The sequence below is a fragment of the Talpa europaea genome, assembly GCF_964194135.1.
Source record: "Talpa europaea genome assembly, chromosome: 1".
NCBI lineage: Eukaryota > Metazoa > Chordata > Mammalia > Eulipotyphla > Talpidae > Talpa > Talpa europaea.
In genome coordinates, this window is record NC_140073.1 from 60,292,423 (window position 1) to 60,314,879 (window position 22,457).

General features: G+C 48.1%; 1 protein-coding gene across 1 annotated transcript in view; it reads right to left on the reverse strand.

The window, feature by feature from the left end:
- Positions 1 to 5,035: 5,035 nt before the first annotated feature.
- LOC311182603 (olfactory receptor 14A16-like) overlaps positions 5,036 to 22,457 on the reverse strand; it is a gene marked incomplete at both ends in the record, with an annotated part of 74,278 nt that continues 56,856 nt past the window's right edge. Inside the window, one exon of the mRNA XM_084251496.1 lies at positions 5,036 to 5,396. Coding sequence (XP_084107622.1) covers positions 5,036 to 5,396 — 361 coding nt within the window. The remainder of the gene's footprint in view (positions 5,397 to 22,457) is intronic.

Below are 22,457 nucleotides of genomic sequence, written 5' to 3' on the forward strand. Positions count from 1 at the left end.
CCCACTTTCGCTGCTCCAGTGCCTACTCTGGCTCCTCTGTTGTAGAGTCACTGTCCATCCTGATGAGGGTGGATTCCTGGGCCCTCATTATATTCCAGTGGTCTGTGTCTGTTTTTGTCCCAGTACCATGCTGCTTTAACTATTAGAGGTTTATTATGCAGTTTGAAATCTGAAGGTGTGCTTCCTCTTTTCTTACTCATTTTCGTTAACACTGTTTTGGCTGTTTGTGGTCTTTTGTAGTTCCATATGCCTTTCTGTATTGTTTATTTCATATGTTTGAAAATGCCATTGAAAATTTTGTTTGAATTCCATGAATCTGTAAATTGCTTTGAGTCAGATGGATATTGTGTAATCCCGATTCTTCCTGTCCATGAGGAGGGCATATCTTTCCCTTTTTTTGGGTTTCCTATTTATTTTAAGAATGTCTTACAATTTTCTTTGTATTTTTACTTTCTCTTTTAGGGTTACTCCTAGGTAATTTTGTGATTATATGTAAGATTCCCTTCTCAAATTCTTCTCTTCTGATTCATTTCTTGCATATAAGAACACAATTGATATTCATGTGTCGATTTTGTACTTTTCAAGTATACTGAAGTGGCTTATTTAATTTAATTTGTTTTTCAGTGGAGTCTTTAGAGTTCTCAATGTATATTACCTTGGTGTCCACAAAAATTTTCATTGTGCTTACATTTTTAAATTCATACAACCTTGAGACATTTAATGTTTTTTTTGTTAAATATTTTAATAATATTATACAATGTTGGCAGTGAATAGTCTCAAAAATGTGTATAATGCTCTGATTGAGGTTCTTATAAATTCTCATTATATCTCACAAGTGAACTATAACATTATCAAGAATTGATAATAAGAAATTAATTCATTGGCAGAAAAATTAAAAATACCAATCACTTAAAAGAACAGTATCAAGTTGTCATCCCAGATTTCAAATGTCCAGATGTTGCCATTTTCTAACCTTTCCTGGCAGCCGCCATATTTACTTTGTTCCACATGGATCTCACCTGAGCAAGGACAGCCTGAAGAGCCTCCTTACAGGCAAACTGTTTGATAAAGACTTAAATGTCTGATATCCAGTTGCAACTATTTTTTATCATGAAATATTTTGGTGTGAAATTTTCAAATATTGGCCATCACAGATGGGAAATCAAAGGTGGATGCAGTTAGCAGAGAGGAGCTGAGGCCAGACAGCAAGTGACAATCATGGGGGCATTTCACTTCCCAAATTGAAATCTCCTTCAATTCCTTACATGTCTTTACAAGTATACTAAATGATAGTATCATTTTATTGTACATAAATCTGATGAGTTTTTTCATTTCAACATACTTATAAAAAATGCAGACATTCTAGGTATGATCCCTCTTGGTAAACTTCCTGGCCAGGGCATTGTCCTGCCATTCCCACCCACTCTAGGTGATGAAATAAATGGGATAACACTCCTGTAAAGTGTGGTGTGAGTTCATGGATGGCATCCCTAACACATTTCTGGAAATAGTAGATACAAGGCGGGCTACTAGCTATCATTTTGTTTTGACCATCATAACTTGTTAAGTTCTCTTATTGTATCTCAAAAATTCCTATTCTGTGCATTTTGGAAATTTTTTTTTTGTAATTATACTGCACATGAACCAAACTTTTTTATTTCTGTTATCCACCGTTGGTGAGTGTGATTATGGCAAATGAGGGCAGCACCACACCAGTGTTTCCAGGAGGGTTTCCACCATGTCACATGTGGGTCCTTATTGACCAAGGTCTTGACTACTCAGATTCTAACTTTGGATCCTCAGGCCTTATTTATGCTGTGAAGGCCTCATTCAATAAGTAAAGGGATCTCTGTCCTGCCTTTGGCCCCTGATACCAACCGTGACCAAGAAAACATTAAAGGTGAAGCTGCCTTAGAGATTGGAGATGCTGCCCCCATGAGAGAACTTCTGCTCACGACTGAGATGAAATCCAACCATCGCCCCCTCTCGGCCGGGAGCACAGAAAAGGAGACCAGCAAAGGTGTCTGGAAGTTTAGTGACCTACATTGTACAGAGAATATAAAAAAGCACCTAAGTGTAACAAAGAGAACAATCAATGCCAATAGAGGTACGAGCAGCAGATTATATGAAGTCATTGTAAACATAGTTTAAGAATGAGTATATATTTTTAATTTGTTCAATTGAATTATATGTAATTAGACAAATATGAAAGGAGTATAATTCAATACTTTAAAATAAATGTCTTATAATAGAGTCATGAAGTCATCTCCCCTATTACATTTAGGTGCATCTCCCCTTCATCAGTCTCCCCACAACCGACTTCATGGCTTGGTTCCTCAGACTGTATATGACGGGATTAAAGGTGGGGGGCACCACCGTGTAGAACATAGAAATGACCAGGTCAGACATGGACGGAGTCCCAGAGGTCGGCTTCAGATAAGCAAAGAATCCAGTGAAGAGAAACAGCACCACAACCAGCAGGTGGGGAAGGCAGGTGGAATAGGACTTGGCCTTACATTCTGTGAATGGGATCTTCCTGACAGCAGAGAAGATGTGCACATAGGAAATGACGATGAAAATGAAAAAGCAGAAATCCAACATCACACTGATGGCAATAGGGACAGTTCATTCATAAAGTTTTCTGAGCAGGAAATAGTCAATAACTGGGGGATGTCACAGAAGAACTGTGGACCAAATATATAAATATTGCGTGTCCTTCTGCCCAGTCCAATGGACTGGTCCAATGGACCACATTGGACCCACAGTAGGACAAGGAGATGGTTCCAGCTGTGAGCATCACAGCACAGAGACCCCCTCACCCAGCCAGGACACAGCTGTCAGCTGCACACACCTGTCCCTGCTCATGATGATATCATAGTGCATGGGGTGGCAGATGGCAGCATAGTGGTCAAGGCTCATCACCACAAGGATGTGAAACTCTGCAGCATCTGAAATAACCATCAGAAAGACCTGGATGACACAGCCCAAGAAGGAGATGGAGCAGCTGTGCCTCAGATAGCTGGCAATGGACTTGGGGACCATGGCTGAGATGAGGCAGAGGTCCGTGAAGGACAGACTCCTCCAGAAGAAGTACATGGGGGTGTGGAGTTTCCGGTCCAGGGTGGTGATGAGGACAAAGAGCCCATTCCCCAGCAGGGTGCACAGGTAGACCAGGGAACAGAGCAGCAGGTGCAAGAAGCCCATGGTCCCTTGGGTGGGGAACCCCAGGAGGATGAATTCTCTCAGGGTTGTGAGATTCATCCCTCCTGGAACCATCAGTACATGAAAGTCCAGAGGAATAAAACTCCAGGACTGTCCGCCAGTGCTTGATCCCCAATGTCTCTCTGCACGGGGTCCAGCACTGTCCTTCCCCACTGACCTCTCTCTGTGCCCTGTCCAGTGGCTCCCCACAGGGATCTCAGCTCCTGCTCTGCTCAGCATTTCCATCTTGTGACATGCAGATGCCACCACTGTCCACGCCGCCCGTGGGAGATGCTGAAGAGCAGAGGGTTCAACTGACCTCAGCTACCTGAGCAATCTCCTCGTGTCTCACCACGTCCCGCACATGGGCACCCCTGAAACCCTGAGCCCTGCCCCTCCTCTGCTGTCCCCAGGCCCTAGTCAGCAGCTCTCAGCAGCAGGAAGCCCAACAAGCCTCAAGATGTGGACTGTCAAGGACACCCCAAATCTAGCCTGTGGGGTTCTTAGCACCCAGTCTCTGCAAAACACTGGCCAGTCACAACCCCAGGCGCACATTTTGGACCAAGTGGACCTGATGGCCCCAAGTCTGTTTCTAGTCGGTGCCTCCCTCACTCATCAGGGCAGTGGGTGTGGAGTCCCTGCCCTTTGTCGCCGTCTGACGACCCTCTGGCCCTCGCTGGTGCTTGTATGCGCTGAGAGGGTGACCTCCCGCTGCTGCCCTCCTGTTTATTGTCCTGCCCCTCATCTCACCTGAGGAGCTAAGGTGGTTTCTCCTGCAGCTACTTTTCATAGCACTCAGGCTCAGGCGCGGCCGCGGTCAAGGTGGGAGGGATGGTCCACCCTATGGCGACAGCCACACATTCAGGGCTCCCAAGCCAAGGACTCTCGTCTGGTCCCAGCCAACGCCCCAACAGACAGACCCGCCGCAGGTTCTGCAACTTTACCCTCCTGAGCCCTGGCCTGACGCATCTCACCTGCTGCTCAGGGGCCTCCCCGGGCCGCTGTCCTGTCCCCGTGGGCTTCTCGGCAGGCCAGGTAATGAGCCTCCCAGGTCAGGCGTGTCAGGGCCCAGGAGGCCCCGTGGGCAGGAACTGGTCCCCCCTCAGCCCCATTACCCCCCCCCGACCCCGAGGGGACGGGGTGGCCCCGGTGTCAGAGCCAGGATGAGCCCCGTTCACAGTGAGCAGGAAAGTGGCCGCCACCCCCGGGGCACCCCCTGGGCCTGGCAAGTGGGGACAGGGTGTGGAGGGGAGAGTGGATGGGGGGAGGGAAACCAAGAAATCACCCAGGAGATGTCAGTGCTCAGGGGTTCCAGCCCTGAGTGCAGCTGGTGAGAGCTCAGCTCTGTGGGTTCTGGAGGGCACTGCTCTTGTGGTTCATTGATGATCCTGGCACCTTATTCCCAAGTGAAACTCTGGCCCCTTGCCAGACCCATACTGCCCTGAGCTTGGGGCAGGCTCTTGGGTCCTTTACTCAGGGTAGGCGCGGTCAGGGCCAGCTCCGGTGGGCCTGACGCTGCCTGCCCTGAGCACTTCAGGGCATCTGGGCCTGGATGCAGGCGCCTCACTGCCCAGCTGAGATGTGGGTCCAGTCGCTGCATCTGGGCTCGGAGCCACCATGATGACAGAGAGTCATCATGGGCCTGCTCTCCTGTGGCTCATGCCAGGCTGGGTACAGCTGCACATCAGCCCCAGGGTTAGTGCCCCAGCCAAGCCACTATGCCCTGGGCTTGCACCTGTCAGGCAGGGCCCCTGGAACACTGAGACTAGGCAGAAGGACACTGAGGACTCAGGGAGGCTGAGGAGAATGTAATTACTCAAGGCCAGCTCTGAGGTCAGTTGGTGGCATGACTTTGGGGGACCCCCTCCTGCAGCAGGAGGCACAGAGCTTTGCCCTTCATCTTCTGCCAGATCTGCTTCTTCCTGTATCTGCCCATGGTGCTGACCCTGAGGTGCAGGTCACTGTCCTCCTGCACATGTCCGGGAGTCCACCTGCCCACAGCAGAGGCGTAGTCACTTTCTCTTCCTCCACCCCTCAGTGTGGAACGGACAGTGTCCCCCTCGCTGGGCACTCCTGGTGGGCATGGGTGCATCGTTCTCCCTGCCTCCTCCCGCAGTGTCCGATTCTTTTGAGTTCGTTTCCTGAGGTCACCGCCCACCACATCCTCTGTTGCGTCCTTGACCGAGCGACCGACCCTGAGAGTGGACACCATGGGGACCGCACTGGCCATCGGGGGTCGGTGACCTCTGGGGCTCACTCTCCAATCCCAGCTGAGGTTTGGTCTGAGGATGGTCACTGTGGCATCACCCTCCTGCCGGACACCTATCCCGGCCCTGGCGCGTCTGTATTTACTTTTCCCACGAGCCGCACGGGCTCTGAGTCATGGACATCAGCTGGCAATGCCAGGAACAAACACATCCATTCCTGTCGCGGTGCTGGAACAAGTCCCTCCACCCTAGCCGAGCGCGCCTCGGGCTCCAGGCACCAGAGACCTCCCCCTGGTCTCTGCCAAGTCACCGTCTCAGGACCCCAGGGCCAGGCCCGAGCCAGCAGCCATCCAGGGAGTGTGGCCGGGCCCAGTGCGCTCGGGATGAAGAAAATGTCAACGTTGTCTGTTTGAGTGTGAGCAAGTTTCTCCTTGATGGACGCGAGTGTGTGGGGAGATGCAGTTTAGGGTTCCACATTTCTGCATTTGAAATCATCTCCTTTATGCTTTTAAATACACCCCACGGTCTCTTTTCAACCACGATTTAACAAAACCTCTTCTATTTTGTCTCATTTGTTGTTTGTGTGACAGAGGAACGATCTGCCGGCTGCTCTGAGGAGACAGGGCCCACCTGGGTCTGTGCAGGCTGCACTGTGGGGCTGCGTGTAGGGACCTTCGCTTCCCTGACACACCGTAGGTGCCGCGGGGCTTGGTGTGTGGTGGGGCCCGGAGTCAGGGGTTGTGGGCAGCAGGGCGCACTGGCGATCGCGGCAGACCCGGGCCGGCACCCAGATGCCGGCATGGGCGTCGCCTCCGAGCTTGGAGCGGGGATGGGCAGCCTGCGGCCCCCAAGGCTCGCCTGTGACTCCCCGGGGCATCGTGATTCTGAGCACCACAAGGTCAGCGGTTTCTCAAGTCACCTTTGACCAGTGACCGTCCACACTGACTGACGGTGGCCCCAGATGCCTCACAGAGCCCAGCTCCCCAGGAGAGGTGTAGGGTAAAGAAAATGTCAGGCTTTTCTGCCCTTCCGCCATCAGGATAGATGATGGATCCTTGTCCTGAATGCATGCCTGATGGCGGGCACCTGGAATAGGGTGTGGGCATAGGTAGATGGGATTCAGCTGAGTTAAGACTGTGCTTTTAAGGGCGGTGTCACGGGGACGCCAGCAGCACCAATAGCAGCAGCAGCAGCAGCAGTAGAAGCCGAAGCAGAAGCCAAAAGAGAAGCTGAGAAGCAGCAGAACGAACGCTAGAGAGCCCAGATAGAGTGAAGACTTGCTGGGGGCTGGGAGGCCTGCCAGCCTCCCAGCCCCCCAGCCAGCACCCCTGCCTGCCATATACCTGGTGAACCCCAATAAAAGACCTGCAAAACTACTGAGGACTCTGACTCCTCCTTTACCCGGTCTGCATGGGATCAGAAAACCTGCACTGTGGCCAGTCCTGCCCTTACAATTGGCGTAAGTCGGCAAGATCCATGTAGATGGGTATTGGAGCCCTCCGAAGACCTGGAGGGACTAAGGAGAACAGACTTTGCCTGTGATGACGCTGGAGGCTCCATGGCAGCACAGAAGGTGGACAACGTCCACGAGCTGCAGGATGAGACCTGGCGTGAAGGAGACGTCCGAGAGGACCAGCCAACGACACCGGAAAGGGCCAGCCAATGACACCGGAAAGGACCAGCCAATGACCCCTGAGGCAGCAGGCCATTGCTGAAGCAGGGAGAGGCCCAATGGACTTGAACTGATGGACTGATGGACTTGGACTGGCAATCCCACCAGAAGGCACTTGCAGGTTGATATGTTTTGGGACCCTGGGGGTGGAACAGTTTTGTTTGTAAATCCCAGGAAATGGGAATCTGGGGGTGGCCAGTGGGCCTAGATGGCCAAAAGCAGCCTGTTATGCCCAGCAGCCAGGTGGAGGAGGAAAGCCAACTAAGAAGGCAAAAGCTGGTACTGATGCTAAGTTGAGAAGCCCTAAGCGGCTGTTAAGCAGCCTGGGTATGCTGAAGAACTGTGAGTCTCATAAAATCACCTGTGGGTGATGCCCTGCTCATTCTTGAGTGAGGGTGAGGAGCTGAGGAACCTGTCCTTGGGGGACGGGTGGGGAACGTGGCTTGGGGTGGAGCCCAAGCCGAATGCAGAGTTTGGATCCCCGACCCATGTGATTGTGCAGTGGGTTGGCTTGAGTGCAGGGGTCTGCGAGTCGCATGGGTGGCTGTGAAGGCCGAGTGTTGGAGTGACTGCAGACAGAAACCCTGAGGGTTGGCGATTACCCCCAACAGAATAAAATTGCCAATCCCAGAGCTAGTGCATCCTGGGGGTGGATGCTGTGTGTGCCTTGTAGCCGAGACTACAGCCAGAGAAGGCCAGGAAGCCTGACGGCTCCTGGTGTGATATAGTAGATGCCGTGAGTGATTCCCCTCCCTCATATGAGCAGTGCCTTCGGCAGCAGATTTGGTGGCTCATCTGCTGGTATCAATAATTGTCTTTTGCACTAGGTTGGTGCCCTGACTGGACTTATTTGTGTTCTGTTGTATTTTGTTATATTTATTTGATGTAGTTGCTTTTGTGGGCCATGGCTGCATTGTTTGTTTGCTTAGAAAATTGTATATATATGTATAGACTGTATGGCAGAAAACCCTGAGGGGGTGGACTGTAGGGTAAAGAAAATATCAGGCTTTTCTGCCCTTCCGCCATCAGGATGGATGATGGATCCTTGTCCTGAATGCATGCCTGATGGCGGGCACCGGGAATAGGGTGTGGGCATAGGTAGATGGGATTCAGCTGAGCTAAGACTGTGCTTTTTAAGGGCGGCGTCACGGGGGGACGCCAGCAGCAGCAGCAGCAGCAGAAGCCGAAGTCGAAAGAGAAGCCGAGAAGCAGCAGAACCAACTCCAGAGAGCCCAGATAGAGTGAAGACTTGCTGGGGGCTGGGAGGCCTGCCAGCCTCCCAGCCCCCCTGCCAGCACCCCTGCCTGCCATATACCTGGTGAACCCCAATAAAAGACCTGCAAAACTACTGAGGACTCTGACTCCTCCTTTACCCGGTTTGCATGGGATCAGAAAACCTGCACTGTGGCCAGTCCTGCCCTTACAAGAGGACACCCCCTTTCCTCCTGCTCAGTGGGAGGCCCGGGCGGCAGGCCAGGCAGGGTCAACTCCCTGGCAGGGTGTCCTGTAGGGGCTCAGGGAGAAGGGGGAAGGGGCTGGGGAGCTGCTCAAGGGTGTTGTGGGAACCCGGTGGTCACTGAGACTGTTGTCATGTCTCGGCCAACGAGGGAATGTCTGTCCTTCCCCCTACCCCACCCCTGTCCTGGCTGAGCAGCGTCCAGCTCCCAGCGCCCACAAGTGAGCTGCGGAAAAAAGACTCAGATGCTCTGTCTCCCCCGGACACCTCTAAGGTGAGACAGCAGGACAGCGAGTGGGATGGATGAAAAGGATCAATTTGCAAGTCAGACGCCACAAGAAATCACCTGACAGAACTAATTGAGGATCCTCAGATTCTGTCCAATATTAAAATCAAAAGAAGCATCAGGAATGCAGGAGATTTTGTCTCACAAACTTGCACCTGTGACTCTGTCAGGGATACTCAAGTGGCGGCAGGTGTGAGGCAGGTGGATGGGCTCAGGAGCGCGAAGTTTCAAGGTGAATAAAAAGTGTGAGAGGCTGCAGCCTCCTGAACTCCCCCAGGAAAATGTATCTGGGGGTCTGAGGCGTGTTGGATTGGGGTGTCTCTTTCTGTTCCTGGGTTTGTAGGCGTTGTATACTCTGGACACTCACCCTTGTCAGCTGTGTGATGTGCACAATTTTCTCCCAGTGCAGGGGATCATTTTGGGGATAGCTTTTCCGATGCACAGAAGCTCTCTAGGTGGGGGGGGGTGGCGGGCACTTTTTCCTACGTGCTCTTCTTCCCTGGTCCTTGGTGTTGTGTCCCCAAGCTCATCTCTGGGTGAATGTGCAGTGGGCAGCACCTGTGTGTTCCTTCTGGTATTTTAAGGGTTTGTCTAATACAAATTTTTAACCCATTCCAAGTTGTTCTAATAATAGGGAAAATAGAAATCTAAACTGCTGTCACTTATGAGAAGGGACCAATCAAGAGACTGTACTCACATAAAGGTGAGGGAGGGAGAGAAAAGGGCTCTCACCTCTGCTGGAAATTAGTTTGGCGACGTCTTCAGACACTAACAACAGGACAACCACAGGATGGAGCAAACCTCATCTGGCTATTTGTCTCAGATGTGCAGACTCTACAGTGCAGACCACGCACACCCGTGTTCCCAGCAGCACTATCCACCGTTGCCGGCCATGGCCCCAACCCAAGTGCCTGGGACAGAGGAGTGAAGAAAGAATGTGGATCCATACTCAGTGGAATACTACACAGCTATTAAAAATGTGAACTAGGGCCTCCCCGGTGGCGCAGCGGTAGAGCGCTGGGTTGCGAAGCTGCCCGCAGCCTCTGCGGCGCCGGTTCAATCCCTGGCTGCTCCCCGGCCACCGGAGGAGGGTCCCACATGGTGCGCAGACCTCTCCTGCCGCCCGCTGCTCCCCTCAGCAGTGTACTTCGGTCCTTCTGCCTGCTCTGCTCCCCGCTCTGGCTCTGGTGAATTCTCTCACCCTCCCGTGCCTCTGACTGTACCCAGTGCATGTATAAACAAAAAACAAAAACAAACAAGCAAACAAATAAAGAAAAACATGCCTCTAAAAAAAAATAAAAAAAAAATAAAAAAATAAAATAAAAATGTGAACTAGTGTCCTTAGTGACCAAAGTGGACCTTGAGGTGGGTATGCTAGCGAGATAAGTCAAAAAGTGAAAGATATTGACTGGTCTCACTCATGTATGGATTATAATATAAAAAGCCAACAATTAAAAAGTTATAGTGGCAAACAGCAAAAGGAAAAGTTGGACTAAGTGAAAAAAATGTGCTTTTTACCTGACAGAACAGGCTAGGAGATAGGAGTGTGGAAGGAGGGGGCTGAGCACTGCAGGGCATTTAGTAGATTCTGAGTGGACACTGGTGCATGTGGGGGAGTGAAATATGACCCACGGTGAAAACAGTAAAAAGTCTAAATGAATGTCCTCCTTGATAAGAACAAATAACAAAATAGCGTGATGTTGTGATGAAACACTCAGGGTAAAGATCCCTTCTCACAGACACTCACTGGATTTCTTCGAGGAAAAATAGAAAATACATCAACAGGAATCTGACCAGGGAATGATGTCATATCCCAAAGGGATGGGACTGTGATCTCATATATTTTTTAAAGGTTTATTTATTTATACAGGAACTGGGGTACAGTCAGAGCCATGGGAGGGTGAAAGAATTCACCACAGACAGAGTGGGGAGCAGAACAGGCAGACAGACTGAAGACACTGCTGAGGGGAGCAGCGAGAGAGACAGGAGAGGTCTGCTGCACCGTGTGGGTAGCTCCCTCGCTGGCCGGGGATCGAACTTGTGCTGAAGAGGCTGCGCACAGCTTCACAGCACAGTGTTCAACCCAATGCGCAACCAGGGAGGTCTTGTGCTATCATGCTATCACTGAAATGAATATTACTTTGAGTGATTTTCTAACTCAGGTTTCATTCTGAAATTTGAATGGACGAGTCATGTCTTGTGATTAACTACATTTTATTATCATAAATAGTTTCATGGACAAAATGTGCTCATCGGTTAGGAGAGTGACTTGCTCTTGGAGAGGAGGAACATCACCCCCAGCTCATGTTCTCACTGGTAGGAAAACAAGAAAGATAACCTCTGTGACTGCAGTGCAGATGTGTGGAATTATTTTAAAAAATTGCAAATATCACCATGCTTTAGTTTGCATAAAGTTTTACATAATAAAAAAATAACACAGTTCCCAAGTAGAAGAAAAGTGAACAAGTATAATCTACAAGAAGGTGGCGAAGACCTGGTAGAGGAAGGATCAAGATACAATCTGGAAAGATAAGGAAACCTAAAAATCAACACAATGACAAGTTACAAATTATAAACTTTTAAGTAGAAATGTAGTTCTTCAAAGATAATTCATATAACTTTACTTTTGAAAACACCAATCAAGGGAGTACAGTCACAATGACATCCAAACAGGCATCATAGAAATTAATATTCCATCAATTCCAGGTTTTACTCATAGATTCCTACTAACCAAGGAAGCGTCCATGCTTCCACCTCTGGCAGAGCCAAGTGTGGTTTCCCTTTGTCCTTTGATAGGAACAGGAACATCTCCTAGAGGAAGATGCCCTGTGAGGAATCGTGAGGGACAGGGGGACTCACTCTCTGTCTCCCCTGCCATTAACGAGGACAAAGCCCTCAGTGGAGACACACACAGGCTGTGGGAACCGAGCCCCAGGACTGGGGACCCGTGGCCATGTGGTCCTGAGGACAGACCCCTTTACCACTGCTTCATGTTATGTAAATGTTGGTGAATGTGAGTTCTAGAACATTCTTTCTACACCAAATACAAGTTTTTAACCACGAGATGGATTCAGTTTATGAACATCACACAGGGAGGGCTTGGGGGAAGGATTGCAGCAATTTAGGAAACAGGAGTATAGTGAGGATTATGAGAATATGAATTTCTGACGAGGAAATAATCCTAATGCAAAAAAACTATGGCTATAAATGATGACATATAACAGTTAGGAGGAAAAAGCTGAATTAATGAAGGATTATAATTGTAGATTGTGATATCTCACATCTTGGAGTACTGGCCATTTATCAGTCTCCCCACAGCCGACTTCATGGCTTGGTTCCTCAGACTGTATATGACGGGATTAAAGGTGGGGGGCACCACCGTGTAGAACATAGAAATGACCAGGTCAGACATGGACAGAGTATCTGAGGTCAGCTTCAGATAAGCAAAGAGCCCAGTGGAGAGAAACAGCACCACAACCAGCAGGTGGGGAAGGCAGGTGGAGTAGGCTTTGACCTTACCTTCTGTGGATGGGATCTTACTGACAGCAGAGAAGATGTGAGCATAGGGAATGATGATGAAAATGAAAGAGCAGACAGTCAACACCACACTAATGAGAATGGAGACAAGTTTGCTCATTACATTTTTTGAGCAGGAAATAGCCAATAACTGGGGGACATCACAGAAGAACTGGTGGACCACGTTGGACCCACAGTAGGACAAAGAGAAGGTTACAGCTGTGAGGATCACAACATGGAGACCCCCAGCCAGGACACAGCTGTCAACTGCACACACCTGTCCCTGCTCATGATGACGTCATAGTGCAGGGGTGGCAGATGGCAGCATAGCGGTCAAGGCTCATCACCATGAGCAGGGTCAGCTCTGCACCTGCTGACATAACCATCATGAAGACCTGGAGGATATAGCCCGGGAAGGAGATGGAGCTGCTGTACCTGAGAGAGTTGGCAATGGACTTGGGGACCGTGGCTGAGATGAGGCAGAGGTCCGTGAAGGACAGACCCCTCAGGAAAAAGTACATGGGGGTGTGGAGGTGCTAGTCCAGGGTGGTGATGAGAATGATGAGCCCGTTCCCCATCAGGGCACACAGGTAGACCAGGGAGAGGAGCAGCGGGTACAAGAATTCCATGGTTCCCTGGGTGGGGAACCCCAGGAGGATGAATTCTGTCATGGCTATGAGATTGGTCTCCCCTGGAGCCATCATCTGTGTAAAAGAGGCAGAGCAACAAAATTTTAATTCTTCCAATATTGAAAATATAATAGGTTATCAATACAAGATAACAACTGAATGTATTTCCTATATAATTATTCCTTCGAGTTCTATAGACACTAATATCATCTATGTATGCTGTTTTATCCAACCCATTTATTACCACCTCATGTGAATATGTCATTATTATATTCTCTACATAAGTCCTGAAAATTGGTGAAAACTGAAAATTTCAACTGTCCCTTACATAACTTGAACAATTAGAATCTCATATCTGTCAAAATAGTCAATAGACAAAGCTCCCCCACAACACACCGCAGGCCCGCTGCTCCCCCTCCTGCCCAGTCCCAAGCATCTCAGCCAAGCACACCTCCCAGAGGTTGTCCAGGGCACAGTCCCAGAAGACACATGACCATGCCCAGCCCCTCCCCACCCTAGAGAGCCTGTCTCTGCTTGTCCCACACAGCCCTGGTCTGGGGAGGCCCCACAGTGATGGGTGTGCAGGGAGATGGGGTGTGCGGGTCCCTGTTTCCCTGCTCCCCAGAATCCGACACTATCCTGGAACTGAATGATCTGGGCTTAGCATCCCCATGCGGCGTGTCCTGACGCCTCCTCTGTCAGATTCCTGCCCTTGTGGTCTCACTGCTGACTCCTGGTAAGGACTGTGTGGAGCCGGAGTGGAAGGGAGGAGGAAATGAAGAAAGAAAGAGGAGGGATGAGGAGGGAGAAATTCCGTAGAAGCAAGTGAGAACGGCCAAGGTCTGGGTCTCCTGGGATGTGAATTATGTCTCTTAGAAATGTTACGAGTTTTCCCTTCTAGAACCCATTTCTCTGCATTTGTTTGAGTTTTTATTTTGTGATTCTGCAACCTTGGTCTAATAGACAGTGTATGATTTAGGGGTACAGACTAACATCTCTCATATGGTCACCACAGCCCCCCAAGGCTACAGTCCCCCATCTGTCCACATACCACGCCCCCTACACTCCCCTCCCCGTTGGAAATAAAAAATCTCTGACTATGGAATTGAGGCTCCAGGAGCAGCTGGGAAGGAGGGAGAGTCCTGCGTGGATAAAATAACTTGACATATCTCCTCCAGGCCCTGTTTATATTGTGATTTTATGTTACAATATTGCTAACAGTCCCTGAGTGAGGGCGTTAGGGAAAATTCTTAAGTTCACGTCCATAAATATTCAGATGTCTCTGCCAGCCTCATGTTCGTTTCAGAGCCTTGAAGGAGTCAACATGTTGCTGTAAGAGTTACTGATTTTCTACTTGACTCATTTTTGTCATAATGTTTGGGACAAAAAGGCATAATGTTCTGAATTTAAAAAACTAGTTTTATTTTTTAATTTAATTTAATAGTTTAACACTTTCTCAAGTCTAAAAATGTAAATCATGACAACTAGTGCTGACGGTGCCCAAGTCATCATGTCCCACTGCCCCGTCAGCCTGGGGTGAGACTCAGTGAGAGAAAACATTCTCTTGTAATTTATGATGTTCAAAGATATTGACTTTTAATACATTGATCATAGGCTTTGGTTATGGGAGATGTGAAGATTATTGCTTCAGACCTGGGATGTAGCATCAGCACACTCAGTGTGTTTTGGGCACTGAATAAAATCAGTGGGATTAGACTGTAATGAAGAAATTCCAGGCAAAATTAAAAAATAAAACTAGTTTTTTAAATTCAGAACATTATGCCTTTTTGTCCCAAACATTATGACAAAATGAGTCAAGTAGAAAATCAGTAACTCTTACAGCAACATGTTGCATGGAAGATTTTGCTGTGGCCGGAATAGCCACCTCTTGCTTTCTTTTTTGCATATAAACTTTAAAATTGCATTTCCAATAAAAGTAGAAATCATTGCTTTACCCATCAATAAGGAAAGGTGAATTTATATATCTTCAAGCACAGAATCAGGGCATCTTTTGTTAGACTTTAAACTTTATTATTTATATTGACATTTTAGCAGAAATGGAAGAAAGTACCCCGATGTGAAAAAAAAAAAAAAAAAAGAGTATAATCAGAAATCTCCTGCGCCTGTGAGTGCCAGTCTCTGCCTCCTGGCCCCTTCACTCTCTCCATCTTAGGTTGAGGGTGAATAATAACATGTGTGTGTTTTTAATGAGACCTAATTAATATTACCTTTAATTTTGGATAGAAGAACGCTAAAGGGAACACACAGCAACTGTGAAAAGCATCATGCAATGATTTTTTCATAGGGAAAATGTACTTGTAAAACTTCAAGAGTGTTTGTATTCTCCATAACAAAAGTCAGCAGCCTTCCTCTTTGCAAGCCATCAGTCTAAAGAGGAAGAAATCAAGAACCATCCCCTCAAAGTCAATAAATTAATTGCCTTTGGGGATAAATAAATCTAACAAAGAGGTGAACGACTCAAACAAGAAAACTTCAAAACACTGAAAAGGAATATTGGAAAATAAAATCCAGTGGTTGAGTGCTGGGTTGTGAAGCTGCCCGCAGCCTCTGCAGCACAGGTTCGATCCCCGGCTGCTCCCCGGCCACGGGAGGAGGGTCCCACATGGCGCACATACCTCTCTTGCCGCCCCCTGCTCCCCTCAGCAGTGTGCTTTGGTCCTTCTGCCTGCTCTGCTCCCTGCTCTGGCTCTGGTGAATTCTCTCACCCTCCCGCGCTTCTGATTGTACCCAGTGCTTGTATAAATAAATGAAAATAAATAAATCTTAAAAAAAAAGAATTGAAGGGCATCCCCAGCATATAGATCAGTCAAATCAGTATTATCAAAAAGTCAGCCTACCAAAAACAAATTCCAGAGTCAGTGTCTTTCCAGTAGAAACCTCAATGGCATTCTTGAGAGAAATAGAACAAATATTGCTGAAATTCATATGGAATCACAAAAAAATCTGAAATAGCTAAAGCTCTCCTGACTAAAAGGGGGAGGAAGGGAAGCATTACTCTCCCAGTCTTCACACAAAGCCACAAAGCCATAATAATAAAAAACATTGTGGTGTGATGAAGCCTGTGGGAAAAGTCTCCTTCCCAACACACTCGGCGCATTTATTCAAAGGGCAAGTAGAAAACACATGGTCGGGATCTGACCCGGGAAGGGCGTGACAACCAGGCGGTGGGGACTGTGGTCCCGTCACCCCTGTGGTGCGGTGACACTCATGAGCAGCACTGAGCGGCTGCTCAGGCCACACTGGGGAGAATCTACACGTGAGCAACTCCCGGGCCATGTGACCGGGAACCTGGAATGGACTCGAGCTCGTAGCCACCGTGCCTTTTCATTTCGACTCCGCTTTCCTGGACTGACGATGGTAGAGCCACCGGGAGAATGTGGGACACAGCGTCCTGCCCCCGGAGAAAGGGCGTGAGGGGCAGAACATCACCCAGCTCAGTCCCCAGGGTTGGGGAAACACTGCGAGAACCTCGGCCGTGCAGGGCAGATGCCGCGGAGAGATGGAAGTCGACGACACTGCCGTGCTCTCCTCACAGGATGTTTAAATAAGGAACGACACAGTTCCCAGGACAGATGCACAGTGAACGCCAGAGTTCTCTGCAAGACAGTCAGGAAGCAGACCTGCCGCCGCACATCAAGGTGCGACCTGGAAACTGAGGGGAGCTGACCGTGAGCCGGAGGACAACCCATGGCTTCAAAGTCATAAATGTAAAAACCAGAAAGGTAGTTCTTAACAGCGATGCATTTTCCTAAGAGCTATTTTATTTTCAAAATACTCCATCAAGGCAGTGTAGAGACTCGATAAAAACAGGATGTGATAGAGATGAACACTCCCCTCAGCCACAGGCTTCAATTGTCAATTCTGATTCCTTAAGTATCCTCCTTCCACCCATCTCTGGCAGATTCAGGAGCAGATCTCCTTGTCTTTTGAACAGAAACATTAATGTGTCTTATAGGAAGATGCTCCTGTAGGAATTGTGGTGGGGGGGGACCCCACTCACCTGTCTCCGCTCCCCTCCACTGGAACAGGGCCCTCAGTAGAGACTCACAGTGCTGTAGGAACCAAGTGCCCAGAACTGGGGTCCCATGACGGTGTGCCCCCAAGGACAGAACCCCTTTACCACCACTTGGTTTCAGTAAATGTTGGTGATGTGTGAGTTCTAGAGCATTCTTTCTACACCAAATACATGTTTTTAACTGTGAGCTGGATTCAGTTTATGAACATCACACAGGGAGAGGTTTGGCAAAGGAATGCATTATTTTAGTAAACAAGAGCACATTGACAATATAAGAATATGAATTTGTGATGAAAGGAAAATACTAATAGGAGGCATCTTTATTTTGTAAATGATGAATGTAGAGTTAGTGGGAAACTGAATAAATGCGGGCAAATAATTGATGATGACTTATTTGTTGGAGAATTGGCCTTTTATCACTTTTCCCACAGCGCTCTTCAAGGCTTTATTCCTCAGACTGTATATGACGGGATGGAAGGTGGGGGGCACCACCGTGTAGAACTTAGAAATGACCAGATCAGATGTGGATGGAGTCACTGAGGTCAGCTTCAGATAAGCAAAGCATCCAGTGGAGAGAAACAGCACCACAACCAGCAGGTGGGGAAGGCACGTGGAGTAGACTTTGGCCTTACCTTCTGTGGATGGGATCTTCCTGACAGCAGAGAAGATGTGGACATAGGAAATGACAATGAAAATAAAACAGCAGATACTCAACACCACATTAACGAGAATGGGGACAGGTTCACTCATTAAATTTCCTGAGCAAGAAATAGTCAGTAGTTGTAGGACGTCACAGAAGAAGTGGTGGACCACGTTGGACCCAGAGTAGGACAAGGAGAAGGTTATAGCTTTGAGCATCACAGCATGGAGACCCCCACCCAGCCAGGACACAGCTGTCAGCTGCACACACATGCCCCTGCTCATGATGACTTCATAGTGCAGGGGTGGCAGATGGTAGCATAGTGGTCAAGGCTCATCACCGTGAGCAGGTAAAGCTCTGTAGCTCCTGAAATAATCACCATGAAGACCTGGAAGACACAGCCCGGGAACAAGATGGAGCTGCTGTACCTCAGAGAGTTGGCAATGGACTTGGGGACTGTGGCTGAGATGAGGGACACACCCCTAGGAAGAAGTACATGGGGGTGTGGAGATGCCTGTTCAGGGTGGTGATGAGGACGATGAGCCCGTTCCCCAGCAGGGCGCACAGGTAGACCAGGGAGAAGAGCAGCGGGTGCAAGAAGCCCATGGTCCCCTGGGTGAGGAACTGCAAAAGGACAAATTCTGTAACCGCTGTGAGATTGGTCACCCCTGGAGCTGTCATCTGTATTGAGAAAGGTGAAGGGAAGAAAATGTAAAAATCTTCCAAGATGGAATATATGGGTTATCATATTTGTAATAATTGAATCTATTTTCTACATAATTGTTTTGTCTAGCTCCTATTGAGTCAAAAATCATCATCTGCATAGACCTCATTATTCAGCCCATATATTTCCACGCATGTAAATGTGCCATTATTACATTTTCTAAATAAGTCCTGAAAATTGGTGAAAACTGAAATATTTCAGCTCTCCCCTACAAAATTTGAAAAACTGAAAATCTCATATCTCTCAACAAACCCAGCTAACAATCAGCTGACAACCCCAGCCACAGGGCTCCCAACTCCTGCCCAGCATCTCCGTCCAGCACACCTCCCAGAGGTTGTCCAGGGCACAGTCCCAGAGGACACATCACCTGCCCAGCCCCTCCCAACCCTAAAGAGCCTTTCCCTGATCCTCTAGCACAACCCTGGTCTGGGGAGATCCCACAGTGACAGGTGTGCAGGGAGATGGGGTGTGCGGGTCCCTGTTTTCCTGCTCCCCAGGACACGACACTCTCCTGGAACTGAATGATCTGGGCTCAGCATCCCCGTGTGGCGTGTCCTGACACTTCCTCTGTCAGATCCCTTCCCCTGTGGCCTCACTGCTGACTCCTGGTCCGTCCCCTCCTCTCCTCACCTCCTTGCCCTGACTCCCACCCATCTGAGGACTCAGAAACCACATTTCCCGCAGAATCTCCTCCTGGGTCACACCCACAGGTCCCTCCTGCATGATGGGTTCGTCTACCCCCGGGTCCCTTCCTGACCTCTCTGACCCCTCAGACTCATGCATATCTTTGCAGGGAGGAGGCCGTTCTCCGGGGCTGAGCCAGACGGTCTGTGCTTGTGGCTGTCCCTGCTGGTCCCAGGAACCCGGGTCCCCCGGGTGCAGGTTTGTTCCTTACCCCAGACCCATGCGTGAGTGGGGACGCCTGGACACGGGGCAGCCCTACCCTCTCTCCTCCCCCTCACCAATGTCATTCTCTCCCCGCTCTGTGGGGTGACGGAGGGGCAGGCCCTGGGGAGGCAGGATTTTTTTGAGAGTATAGTAATATAAAATAAGCGCAGCACAGTGGTGGAATCTTCCTAATAAATTTACAAAAACAGGAAAATAAATCAGAATATGAGGTGGCCCAAGATGTAGACATTTTGTGACTGATAAGAAACATCTCTGTCATGATGATGGAAGCTCTGACATATTCTCTTCCTGTGGCGTGTCAGTCATGAGCCCTGAGTGGTGGAGTTGGGAAAAACCCCAAGTCCGTGTCTGTGAAGAGACAGGAGTCCCCACCCATCTTCTCTCTAGTGCCAGAGCCTAAAACGGTGAACAATGTTGGGTAGAAGTGACATAATTTGTATTTGACTTTTAGGTCTGTCATAACATGTAGGCAAAAGGCATAACACTCTGATTTTTAACAATAAGTATTATATTAAATTTCCCCTAGAATTTGTTCATCACAATGTATTTCTATGAGTTGTTGTCTTTTATACAGTGCCTACAACAACTCAGGTTGCCGAATGCTCAAATGCCAGTTATGAAGCATTAATTGTCACGTACATCAAAACCTTCTAATCTATAAAGGTATGACAGGTCAATCTTTTGAACACTTGAAGTTCAAGGAGAGTATATTTCCTCTCATTGAGACTCATCCAGCATGATAAGACAGTGGGGCACTGAGAAACTTGTGTACCTTCAGAATTTATTAGTTTTCAGGATTTATAAAATGAGTATTTTAATTACTGTGCTTTCTCACATCTAAAATGAAGCTTGCATTCTAAAAACTTTCAAGTCTGAATTATTTCCATTCTGAAATCTGCCTAAGAACCAAATGCTTGCAAATTGCGGAGGAAAGTTCCGACTGCTGTGTCCATCTGTGTCCTTAGGTTGTCCCCGTGGAGTGGACAGAGGGCGTCCCAGCCTCCCATCCCGTGGTCGGGGCTTGTGGGGACACCTCTGAGCACTCACTGGATGTTCCACCCTGTCCTGTGCCACCTCATGGACAGAGCAGGGCCTCAGGGATGGGCTATTTGAGCTCTGGAGCTGGTGTCCGGGTGTTGGACACTGTCCAGATTCAAGCCCTCAGGGACCTTCCTCCAGAGAGAAAGTGCCGTGTTTAGTTGACTGTGTTAATTGGAGCATCCTGCAGTGTGTCTCAGCAAGTAATATCACACTCGGTGTGCAGATGTGATTTTGTGTGTGGCTGACGCCTCTGTGGAAGTGAATAGACAAATACTCATTTCCAGGTTCCATTCCCCACCTGTCGTATCAGCCGTGGTGGGCACCATTAGTCATAACAGTGCCCTGAGTCCCTGTCTAGACAGCTGGACCATCGCCTGTCACCTCCCACGTGACCTTCACAGAGAGGCCCTGGAGATGTGCGTGAGGGGGATGTGGGAAAGCCTGAGGCGGGAGGGAAGGGGCACGGAAAGAGGCAGGAGGGAGCCAAGGGAGGGGGAGAGGAGTGGAAAGACAATGGACGTCCAGCAGAAGTGAGTGACCATGGGGGTCACCAGCCCTTCAGAAGAAAAACTTTACTCGTCACTGAAATTGTGTATTCCTGCGGTTCTTTTCCACCACAGCACCTATCACTGCACTTACATTATAATTGTCAGTTTGTTTGGATAATTTGCTTTTAATCTTTAGGAAATAGTATTTTAGGGTTTCTGCTCATGGTGTCATATGCTTAGGTTTGCTGCATGACTATGCTGACCTCACACATTTGGAAACAGGCGTTTATCTGTTTGAGTCCATTCTTCTGTAGGGCATGGGGCAGTGACCTGGCTTCACTCTGCTGTGTGTGTCTGTCTGCTTTTCCCATCACCATTTCCCCACTATCCATGCTCCAGTGCCTGCTCTGGCTCCTCTGTTGTAGTGTCACTGTCCATCCTGATGAGGGTGGATTCCTGGGCCCTCATTATATTCCAGTGGCGGGCCTGTCTGTTTTTGTCCCAGTACCATGCTGCTTTAACTATTAGAGCTTTACTATATAGTTTTAAGTCTGAAAGTGTGTTTCTCCTTTCTTACACATTTTCGTCAAGACTGTTTTGGCTGTTTGTGGTCTGGCCTTTTGTAGTTCCATATGCTTTTCTGTAATGTTTGTTTCATATATCTGAGAATGCCATTGAAATTTTCATTTGGATTGCATGAATCTGTAAATTACTTTGAGTCAGATGGATATTTTGTAATCCTGATTCTTCCTGTCCATGAGGAGGGCATATCTGTCCCTTTCTGTGTGTTTCCAATTTATTTTAAGAATGTCTTACAATTTTCTTTGTATCTTCACTTTCTCTTTTAGGGTTACTCCTAGGTAATTTTGTGATTATATATAAGATTGCCTTCTCAAATTCTTCTCTTCTGATTTCTTTTTTGCACATAAGAAGGCAATTGATATTCATGTGTTGATTTTGTACTTTTAAAGTATACTGAAGAGATTTGTTTAATTTAATTTATTTTTTCAGTGGAGTCTTTAGAGTTCGCAATGTATATTACCTTGGTGTCCACAGCAATTTTCATTGTGCTTACATTTTTAAATTCATAGAATCTTGAAACATTTAATGTTTTTTACTTAAATATTTTAATGATATTATACAAAGTTGTCAATGAATAGTCTCATAAATGTGTACAATGCTCTGATTCGGGTTCTTAATACATATATTAAATACTCATATCCCACCAGTGGACTATAACAGTATCAAGAATTGATATTAAGAAATTAACTTATCAGCAGAAAAATCAAAAACACCAATCACTTAAAAGAACAGTATCAAGTTGTCATCCCAGATTTCAAATGTCCAGATGTTGCCATTTTCTTTTTTTTTTTTTTTTTAATAGAGGCATGCTTTATTTATTTATTTATTTGTTCGTTCGTTTTTGTTTATACATGCACTGGGTACAGTCAGAAGCACGGGAGGGCGAGAGAATTCACCAGAGCCAGAGCAGGGAGCAGAGCAGGCAGAAGGACCAAAGTACACTGCTGAGGGGAGCAGCGGGCGGCAGGAGAGGTCTGCGCGCCATGTGGGACCCTCCTCTGGTGGCCTGGGAGCAGCCGGGGATCGAACCGGCGCTGCAGAGGCTACAGGCAGCTTTGCAACCCAGCGCT